The sequence below is a fragment of the Panicum virgatum genome, chromosome 5K, assembly GCF_016808335.1.
Source record: "Panicum virgatum strain AP13 chromosome 5K, P.virgatum_v5, whole genome shotgun sequence".
NCBI lineage: Eukaryota > Viridiplantae > Streptophyta > Magnoliopsida > Poales > Poaceae > Panicum > Panicum virgatum.
This window is the reverse complement of record NC_053140.1, coordinates 40,637,883-40,648,771: the sequence shown is the minus strand read 5'-3', so window position 1 is coordinate 40,648,771 and position 10,889 is coordinate 40,637,883. Positions and strand designations below refer to the sequence as shown.

Here is a 10,889-nt window from a genome sequence, read left to right as displayed (position 1 = left end):
GGTGGGTCACTCCATCACCCATCCCTAAAAATAGATTTTTAGGGGCAGGTGACATCCCCACCCGCCCCTACAGGCAAGTGACATCCCCACCCGCCCCTACAAATAATTTTTCTTTTATTCTAAAATTTTGTTTAAATGAAAACATATAGCAAAACATATAAAAAAAGTGAAATTTTTGTCATAAGCCTATTATGACATGTAGAATTTAACAAAAATATCAAAAAGTAGATTTCTGCGTACATAATGGTTAAGTGTGTGAAACCATAATGTATAACTCACTCATTCTACTCTCTCATACAACTCAAGAGTTACATTGTGGTTTCCACACTCATAATCACTATATACTCCCTCCGTCCTGAAATGTAAGACATTCTAGGATTTTTCCAACAGATTAAGAAGATAAAGAAAAGACGCATGTACCCGTATTAATATATTTTTCAGTTGTAATTATCAGATGCAATCATTAGAAGTTAAGCAGTCGCACAAAAAACAAAACATACTTGAATAGCTTATATTCCTCGGCATCCAACAAACATTAATTAGCAGAGACGGAGAGGGAGGAGCGGCCAGGAAAATTGGAAGGAGGAGACGGAGGGGATTGGGGCGATAGGCGGCGCACACTACCCAAGCAGTGCAATGGAGAAAAGAGAAGGAGAGGAGACCTCGCAAGTCGTGACTTGGGGATCTAAAGGGATAAGTTTGACTGGGAATTTTGTCCAAAGATCCTAAAATGCTTTACATTTGAGTACAAATTCCAAACCTTAGAATGCCCTACATTTCAGGACGGAGGGAGTACACTGAAATATGCTTTTGATAGTGTTTTCTAATTTTATAGATCACAATAGGCCTATGGTACAAATTTCATCTTTTTTTGATGTGTTTTGCTATTTTTTGTGAATTAAATGATTTTCTGTCCGGAGTATCCGAACATATAGCCGGAGTATCCGGGTCAAAGATCGGATGTCCGAACGTCTGTCCGGAGTATCCGGACATATAGCCGGAGTATCTGGACGTATTTCAGAATTAAACAAATTTCTATAATAAAATTGAAAATCATTTGTAGGGGCGGGTCACTCCATCACCCGCCCCTAAAAATGGATTTTTAGGGGCGGGTGACGTCCCCACCCGCCCCTACAAATAATTTTAAAATTTTATTTAAATGAAAACATATAGCAAAACATATAAAAAAGTGAAATTTTTGCCATAAACCTATTATGACATGTAGAATTTAACAAAAATATCAAAAAGTAGATTTCTGCGTACATAATGGTTAAGTGTGTGAAACCATAATATATAACTCACTCACTCTACTCTCTCATACAACTCAAGACTTACATTGTGGTTTCTGCATTGTGAGTGTCTGAGTTTGTACTGGTGTTTCGAAAAAAATAAAAGTCCATTATTGTTGCTAATTTTTCTCTCTCTTTGTGGAACTAACGGAGATTTATTTGATCAAAAATTGACGCGCCTGGCACGCATTTCATTAAGAGAACGACGTGTGCGTATCAATTTTAACAATCGTGTGTACATACCCAGCTTCTCAAAACTAGCTGCAGCACGTACGACGTGTGCGTGTAATGGCTATCCCAGTTGACTTTGCTACGTGTATGGTATAGAGTACCGTAGGAGTTACTCCTAGGGGTTGGCAAAAGCACGACCGGCCGTGCGTTTGCCGACGCACACGCACACTCCTGCACCGACGCTGACAACCTAGGCCCTTCGAACGAACGTGCGTTCTTCCTCCGCGTTCTTCCTCGTGGAACCGCACATCACCGCCCGACCTCTGCTCCCCGCTGCCGAACTCGCCATCGCTGCCCCCCGCTGCCACAGCCTCTCTCGGATCCGACGGCGACACCGCCGCCTCCGCCGCTGCCCCCACAATAACCCGGCGAAGGCGCTCGCCCCCACGCCGTCCTCCTCCTCTATCTCTGGCGGCTCTAGCCACTAGATCCGCGGCCGCCGCCCTAACCCGGCTCTGCCGGGACGGTCTCATCGCTTTCCCCCGCTGCTGCCGCCACCCAACCGCCGTCCTCCACCACCTCGGCGACGGCGCCCCCACCGCCCGCCGTTCTGCCACCACGCGCGCCTCCACCGCCTGGCCGCCGCCTCCCCCGAGGCATCCTCCTAGATCCGCCGGAGGAGGAGGTCCCCCCCGGCAACCCTCAACCCTCAACCCTAACCGGGTGGGGGAGGTCGCCAGCGGCGGCGTGAGCGGGCGGGGACGCAGCAGTTGGTGGCAGGCCGAAGCTATAGGAGGCAGCGGTGTGACGGCGACAGCAACGGCAGCACGCGTGCATGCTGGCGGGCGAGGAGGACGAAGGTGCGACGACGAGGAAGAAGAAATGGTGCGGCCGTGCGTGCGCGCTTCCGCACGACCGACCATTTTTAAGTATTTCCTTTACTCCTAATCTCCGTCCACGCCATGCATGCATTTTATTATCAGTAGAAATTAATTTGCCTTCCTTTCCAAGTCATCATCTTGGAATTCTTATCGCCAAGTGGAACTTGCACCTCTCGCCTCTGACCACGCTGAACGGACAACGACAATTGATTCGACGACCTGACCTAGTAATAAACTGCAGATAGTCTGAAAACAGAAAAAACGTTCATCAAGTCTTCGTCCCTGTCAGGACGAAGAAGCTTCGATCGGCGTACCACTGTCATTACTCATCAGTTTGTAAAGAATGACCAGGCCTGGCCAGCCAGCTCATGGCCATGTTTGGTAAATTCTTCAAATAAATTTCACGAAGGAATCTTGTATGCATGAAGTACAAAATAAAGTCTATTTGCAAGACTTTTCATAGATGAGTGCAGTTTGGCGCGACGAATCTAATGAGCCTAATTAATCCATAATTTGATACAGTGATGCTACAGTAATCATCCTCTAATCGTGCGGTCAAAGGCCTCATTAGATTCGTCTCGCGAATTTACCAAGGGTCCTGCAAGTGGTTTTGTAATTAGACTTTATTTAATACCCCTAATTAGTGGTCAAAGTAGAAAAAAATTCTTCAAATCTAACCAAACATGGCCCATGGACTACCACGGTCTGTCGATCTGTGTGTGACACGGATCGGATGGAGACCTAATTAGTGCCTGGAAACGCCTTGCATGCCAAGCATATATACTGATACAATGTGATCATGCGCAAATCAATCTGCACTAAACAGCTGTTTCCTCACAATAAAATGATTCTATGGCATAGAAGCAGACAGGCAAAGTAAGGCCGTAAGCACATGAGCTAATTAACCCATTGGTTCTTGGTTGGACCATCATCTATTTATTTAACAGGGCAATGACAAAACAATCAGCAAATAAAGAAAGTATTCCTTGAACAAAGAAAATGAAAATACATATGTGTCATGACAGCGGTTTGTATACCTACGCACAATTGCTTGTCTAAGTGAAGCAGAGCAACCGGAATCCCCAACATTAACATCACGCATCTCATCTAGCACAAGATCTGAAGCTAAGGAAGGAAAAGATAAGCTCAACAAGTTACCCACCCATAGTTCTTGGGCTCCCAGAGGAACGTTTGCGCCACCACCGGCACCGCCGAGGCCGCCTGCGCTGCAACGAGCAACACCGCCAGCACCGTCCACGCCACCGCCATCTGATCGAATCGAATCCAGCCGATCGCCAAAAAGAGAGGCCAAAAAGTTGAGGAAAACTGACGAAACAAAAAAATTGATCCGGATTATTGAGCGCAGAGATCTCAGAAAAATCTTACCTTTGGGTGGAGCAGGGGTCGCAGATTGGGAATTTGTACCGCCTCGCTCGGTTGGGTTCCTCTCCTTCTCTGAGTCGCCGCGGCCGCGATTTGAATCGGTATTGCTAAAATTCTGGAGGTGACGGGGCCAGCACGTTGTTGTTGGTTGTTACTAGCACGCTGAGGCTGACGTGTGGGCCCTAATGTCAGGGGCCGTCTCATCTGTCCGAGTTCACGTCGTGATACACGGTAGGCGCCTCAGCGTCACAGCATACTACAACTCTGAACTCTCTCTCAATAAAAAAAAAGTTTGCGAGGCTGTAAATTTATACACGGTGACACAGATGAAGACGCAGTGAGTAGCAGTAGATCTGCAGATGGCAAGGAGGAACGATTGGCTACGAGGCCAGGTGTAGGTAGGATTGTGGCCAGGACAAACAGCAGCCTCAACTCTTATCTCCAATGATCCACAGAGAACTCAACCGAAAGCAAAAGGCTAGGAACAATCCCATTCGCAAACAAAACCAAGGCCTCTCGAGCGAGCCTGTCCCCTCCATTCCCTCCGCTGCTGCGCATCAACAACGCCCGATCTGATGGAAGCTGCAGTGGCTACTACCTCCTCCCTGGTCCTCTTCTCCAGTACTCCCAGGAGATCACTCACAAGCTTCAAGACTTCCCCCTCATTGCTTCGGCCTTCTTGCAGCAGCTGCTCCGTGCCCAGTGCGAAGCAGCAGCATCCGGTTTGCCTCGATGTGCCAAGGTTACCCAGCAGCAAGAAGAAGAACAGCATCCTGAGGTGTTCCTCCAGTCTTGCTGATGGCCCATCAACCCTTGGTTCTTCAGTAAGATGGGTTCTTGGTTCATTGATTCCTCCATTCTTTCAGTAACTCTGCCTCCGAGTATGTCGTCTCCATCTGCAATTTAGCACTAGTTGCGGTCCTAAACATCCTTCTCGTATCCTTTGATTACCCACTCTGTCAGATTATTGTTCTTCCAAGCGTTGTCAGTATTCAATGGATGGAATTATATATGCTCAAGTGCACCTTACATTCTCAATTTCAGGCGACGGCGATTGGCGCCACATCGGCTACAAAGTTGCACGCCCCGGCGCGTTCGAGATAGCCTCCGTATGTGCTGTTCACCATCATCATCCTCTTTTTATTTGTACATTGAACAACTAACTGCCAAATGTTATTCAACAACCTTGATGACGGAAAGAATTGTGGTGTCCACATTGTCCAGGATGCGCTGACCGTTGGTCGGGTCGCTGACAAGGCTGACATCGTCCTCCCCGTTGCCACAGGTCACTTCACTTCTTGCAAAACTGCAGTCACTAATTAATTCTCATATGTCCATTTATCTGAATTTGGTAAGCAATCATGCATGGAATGGAATGTATGCTCTGTCAGTTACAGCAACCAGGATCAGATAAATCTTTCACCATCTGATGATCTTGCAATTCCCGTGCGCATAACAAAAATGCAGTCTCTAGCACGCACGCTAGGCTGGAGAAGAAAGACGGGAGGCTGCTGGTGACGGACCTGGGTAGCACCAACGGCACCTACATCAACGAGCGCCGCCTCAACCCTGGCTTCCCAATTCCCATTGACCCCGGCAGCCTGCTCATCTTCGGTTTGCACCAACGACTCTACCCGATTCAGTAATTGGAGAAGAAAAATAAGGGTATTGGCCATTGGATTCTGAACTTTGGAATCTGCATTTTTTTTGCATCCATCTAGCAGGTGACATCCATTTGGCGATGTTTCGTGTGAGGAAGATGATAGTTGAGGTGCCCAGCGAGATGGATGCGGCCCAGCAAGAAACTAAGGCTGAGGTAGTATCAGCTGTAGTTGAAGATACTACAAGCTAGCAAGCTCTGAAGCGTTCCTAGTGCCCCACTAGCTACTAGTAGAATATTCGGAGTAAAAACCTACACGGTCATGGTGGCATCACTATGACGGTTTCACCAGGAAATTCAGAGGAATTATGAAGTAACAAAGGCACCAATTTTCCATAGTCAGAGTTTGATATCATAAATGAAAACATTGTCTGTTCTGAGTAGTTTTGAATCTAAGAAATGCCTTGAACTTGATGAAGTGGAAACGTCACAGGGTGATTCAGCAAATTCCTCCAAGGTAGAGTATGAATAGTCAAGGAAATTTACAATAGCTCGGGTTAGCAAAAGCAAGGTGAAAGTTGTGAATATTAATGCATTTGGTCAGGCCAATGTTGATAGTAGAAAATCAACTCACACTTGCAATCTCACATCCATATATATATTGTTTCTTGTTTGTTTGGAAAGCTGGAGTGGTGATGGAGGGTGACAAGCAATGAGAATGTCTGCAGTTCTGATTTATCTTTATTTACTTTTACGGTTTTATCTGACAGATCAAGATTTTCTACCGAATAAAATTAAGTCATTTGGAGCTGCGCACAATGTGCAATTCAGTGTAGGAAAAATTCAAAGAAATAACAAATTGATAGGAAAGTAACAAGGAAATTAATTTGGGCGACAGCTCACCGGTGGCACATTTAATTTAATTTTGTCAGACAGCTCACCTGTGCCGGCATCCAAATCATTCTTGGAACATATTTCCCCGGTGCCCACTAATGAAAACTACTCTAGTAGCACAATGCACAAACACAAGCTGCACAAGGTTATCAGTTTGGCAAATGACAATGCAACACCGACTGGGAGGCGAAATAGTAACAAACACAAGGCATGCAATCATAACGGTATAGTCTGAGAAACATCAAAAGGTAACTGCAATGTATCAGATCGACATGTTGAATGAGACCCACAATGCAAAAGCTATCCCCATAAACGAAAGGAAAACAACGTTTTGTTCTGTCCTGAATCTAGCAGCTGTGTTGAATCTGATAATGCAGAGTAACGTGCTTGAGAAAACAGCGCTGCATTTCAGCAAATCTCTTCATGGAAGCAAGTGAAACTTTGTATCAGCTCCTTTGAGTACAAGCACTGCATTTCTTCATGGCAAAGCAGAGCTCAATCAAGGATGCTTCGTAGGTTTTGGGTTGTTCACTTTATAGTTGATATATAACATGTTGATTGCTCTCCGTAAGGTATTTGTAGCGCCAGAAGAAGTGAGCAGATTTGCTTACATCGGCCACAAGTTCATCGACTTCCAATTTACACCTGTAGACATCGCCTAATCTTTTACTGGCTGGTCCGATCAAGGACCTCACGCGCATCAGACCTGCAATGATTCGGGAGTACTCCATCAGTTTTTTTTTTTTGAAACAGAACCGGCAGGAGAGCTACCTGTTGTATTAATAAGAAGAGAGTAAAGCCTTTAGGCTACAAAACTAGGGCCAAAAAGAAAACTTTACAAAGAGAGTTTGAAAACGAACTCTCCTGAAGAAACTCAAATTCTACTAATTAGGCAGTCCAAGTGCTTCGCCCCGGCCAAAATCCAAACCGATGCCTCTGCCTTAATCTTTTCTGTCGATACAAACGAAGGTGCTTCTGTACCATTGAAAATACGTGCATTGCGCTAGTTCCAAACCTCCCAGCATACGAGAATGACAAGAGATTTCAAACCCTTGCGAGAAACTCCTCTTGTCGCAGCTATCTCCGACCACCACTCATGGACCGAGTTTGTGCATTTCTAGTTCGTCGGGTGCAGTGACGGCTCCCCAAGCCAAAAGGATAAGACAGCCCAAATATGCCTGGTGAACCTGCATTTGACAAAAAGGTGATTTCCAGTCTCCAGACACCTACGACAATGCGAACATGTTGTGTTATGCGGCCAGCCCCTCGCACGCAAATCTGTCCGCTGTCCAAATTCTATCTTGAACCGCTAGCCAACTAAAGAATTTGCATTTTGGGGGTGCGCATGCTGACCAAATGATCTGGTTGAAGTTGGTACTCATTGCCCCTAGGACACTGCTAGAAAAACTCTCATTAGTACCGGGTGGGAACCCCCGGTTAGTACCGGTTTTCCGCCCGGTACCGCTCCTCTGGTACTAAGTGCGCGTGCACTTAGTACCGGTCAGTCCGCCCGGTATTAAACGACCTGTTTAGTACCAGTTGGTAACACCAGCCGGTACTAAACTGCTGGCCATGCCAGCAGCTAGGCCGAGCAGTTTAGTACCGGTTGGTTATACCAATTGGTAATAAAATAAGTTTTTTTCTTTTTGATCCTTTATATTTGTTCTCTTTTCCTTTCAATTTCAATTAATTAGAATTAGTAGTCGTACTCGCAGCGGTTTGTGTATTCGTACTCGTAGTACTCGTACTCGTATCTAGAATTCGTATTTGTATATGGAGCAAAGCAAATAAAAGAAATTATATTTACAAGTATTTACATACATGGATAAAAGACAATAATATTTACAAGTATGAATTCTCATAAGTTTTTTCGACAAATTCTTCAATAATTCTAATCATCTGCATCATCATCGGCACCGGCATCCTTCTTGCGGCGTTTGTTGAGTTGATCAGCTCGAGCCACACTTATTCTTGGATCGGAATGAAATTCACCTTTTGGATTTATCATCTCATCCAACAGGAATCCACAGAGTGCTTCTTGAATTGCCCTGATTCTTTCCGGTTCGATGAGGTTCTCTTTCATATCCCAAATCTGTCAATAACAAATAAATACCAATATTTTAATTTAGGACATGCATGGAATTAGATACAAGAAATTGTTACTAATGTTATACGTACTTCAAAGTTTTCTTGTGTCACCCTCTTGGTATCTCGGCAAAAAAAGTGCATGTGCTCACATACATAGTATCCACAGAGGTTGGTTCCTTGATTCTGTCTCAAACACTATATACATATATACATGTTATGAAACATTCATGTTGTTTGAATAAATGAAAGTAGATGTGCGATATTCGTACCGGCTTGTTATAGTTGAATTCATGTTCAGTCGGTGTTGACATGACTCCTAATTTCGCTTTGAGGAACCGAGACCATGCCCTTTGCATGATGTGTACAAGATCTTGAAATTTTTCTGGTGGCTTCTTCAAGGATTCCCACACAGTAACTCGGGACCGATCGATTTCGATCACAAGTAGGATCCAGTGGAAACTGTTGATACATACATATGGATAGAAGAAATGTTAGATATATACACTTATTGGCTAATTGAAGTGACTAAATAAAGTCAAAGGACTCACTCGAAGTTGTACGGAAGCAGAATGAATGTGCGATCGTGCTGCCCTTCCAAGGACATAACTATATTATTCTCGGTCCGATTAGGATATTGGCGTACACTCTGCTCATGTATAACATTCGGATTCATGAAGCCAACATTGTAAATCACGCTCTTCCGGCATTCTTGCAATATCATCCTACACGATTACAAATAAAAGGAGGGAATGAGAAATCAAAACAACTTAGTAGAGCTAGAGTATAGAATAGATAGGAAACACTTACATATCCCAAACACTGACGAGGGACTTGTCTAGGGCGTCTTGATGCAATAGAAACAAAAAATGGTCAAAATCGATCCAAATGTCATCCATCCCCCGATAGAAATGGGTATGTTTAATTAGAGCGGCTAGCATTATATATCCCTCTGCACATGCTTTCAAGTACCACTGATGGAACTCACGCATTCTTGTTGGTAGGATGTCAATCAACTCTGGCCACATCAGAGGTTCCCCCAGTACAAATGGCTTTCTTCCTGCCCCTTTGTGAACCGGGATTTTTTCATGACCTAGGAGCTGAGCTTTTGTGAGGTTCGTTTCCTTGACAAACTCAGCAGTAGCTTCGCCGAGCTGGGGGACTTGGTTGTACCTCCGATTACTCTTCTTCTCCCATGATTTTGTAATCGAGCGGTCGTAGTCCGACATCAGTGGAGGCTTTGGTTGGCACATCATGGATAGATAGAATTTCTTTCCTGCCGAATCCATTTGTTCCTTTGGCGGAGGCTTCTTTGGCTTCAACTGCTTGCGCACGTCTTCTTGCACCCAAGCAGTCAATTCCTCTGGAGTCATTTCGTAACCTGACTTCTCTGGCGCGGGCTTCTCTTTCTTCTTTCGTTCTTGGGTCTTCTTTGGCCTTGGAGGTGGCGGTGGCGGCACCCAAGCAGATTTCTTCTTCTTTGCGGGGGGAGGAGATGGCGGAGGCGGACTAACATTGGGCTCCCCAGAAGCGGCCGGTGATGGCGATGGACTAACGCTAGGGTCCTGGGCTACGGCCAGTTACGGTGGATCCACACTGGGCCTCGGAGACCCTTGAGCAGCTGGTGATCTCGGAGACGGGCTAGGATCCCTTCCTGCAATTCTTATGTACTGTTTCTTCCAACAGATCCAAGTGTAGAGGGCCTGTCCTAACTCCTCTTCTCCATCACCTCCAGGGATCTCGAGGTCGAGGTCTTCCCATCTGTTCTCGACATGGTCAAATATGACTCTAGCATATTCTTCTGGAATCGTCATGCCATGGATTGTCCCGCCTTGAACAGGGACTTCAGCAACCCCGTGAGCGACTACTTTCAGTTTTTTACTTAGCGGACATAGAAGCTCATAGGGGGTCCTCACGGTGATGTCGTCCATGGGGTAGTGTTCCGCAACTCTTTCCTCTCGATCTGTGGCTGGGTGTTCTATTGAAGCGACGCTGCTACGACGCTGTGAGCCGACGGGGCTAGTCTCCAACTGAGCTGCAGATCTGGCTTCTTGTGGCTGCTGCTGGCTAGTTGCAAGTGCACCTTCGATCGAAGCAACCCGTTCTTCTAGGGCACGCATCTTCTCTGCTACTTTAGCCTTTCTTCTCTGTCGGCTTCGATACGTCTCTATGTCACCACTGAAGCCATGCTTCCATGGAACTACGCCCATGCCTCGCACACGTCCGGTGTGTTCCGGTGTGCCAAGAGCGTACGTCAGCTCGTCTTTCTCTCTGTCCGACTTGAATGTGCCTTCGGACACGGCCTTTAGTGCCACATCGAGTCTGTCGGCCGCTTCCCTTATGGCATCGCTAGTGACGAACGACCCATCTTCCATATTCAATGAGCCTCCATGAGCGTAGAAGTAATGTTTTGCTCGCAACGGCCAGTTGAAAGTCGCCGGTACGATTCCTCTAGCAACGAGATCATCTTCCATCTTCTGCCATTTCGGAGTCACCGACGCATATTCTCCTTGCCCAAGATGATGGAAGTGCTTCTTTTTGCTCGCATTCTCTTTGGCTTGGGCTATCTTCTTCTCGCTATCCTTG

The 10,889-nt window shown here is 45.9% G+C and overlaps 1 protein-coding gene across 2 annotated transcripts; it reads left to right on the top strand.

Moving 5' to 3' along the window:
* Positions 1-4,125: 4,125 nt before the first annotated feature.
* Positions 4,126-6,007, top strand: LOC120707503. 2 transcript variants are annotated; one of them, XM_039992409.1, is made up of 5 exons: positions 4,126-4,568; positions 4,764-4,833; positions 4,949-5,009; positions 5,192-5,338; positions 5,446-6,007. In XM_039992409.1, exons 1-5 carry the CDS (start codon positions 4,300-4,302, stop codon positions 5,574-5,576), a joined length of 678 nt encoding a protein of 225 aa, XP_039848343.1. In that variant the 5' UTR covers positions 4,126-4,299; the 3' UTR covers positions 5,577-6,007. The 2 variants fall into 2 exon arrangements, with proteins under 2 accessions (XP_039848343.1, XP_039848344.1); XM_039992410.1 differs by having other exon boundaries at positions 4,132-4,568; positions 5,449-6,007.
* Positions 6,008-10,889: the final 4,882 nt, after the last annotated feature.

Bases quoted from the DNA above. Each gene is read 5' to 3' on its own strand.
- LOC120707503 (XM_039992409.1), top strand. From the start codon at position 4,300: ATGGAAGCTGCAGTGGCTACTACCTCCTCCCTGGTCCTCTTCTCCAGT. The intron at 4,834-4,948 runs GTATGTGCTGTT...CACATTGTCCAG, and splicing joins GCGCGTTCGAGATAGCCTCC to GATGCGCTGACCGTTGGTCG. The intron at 5,010-5,191 runs GTCACTTCACTT...ACAAAAATGCAG, and splicing joins CGTCCTCCCCGTTGCCACAG to TCTCTAGCACGCACGCTAGG.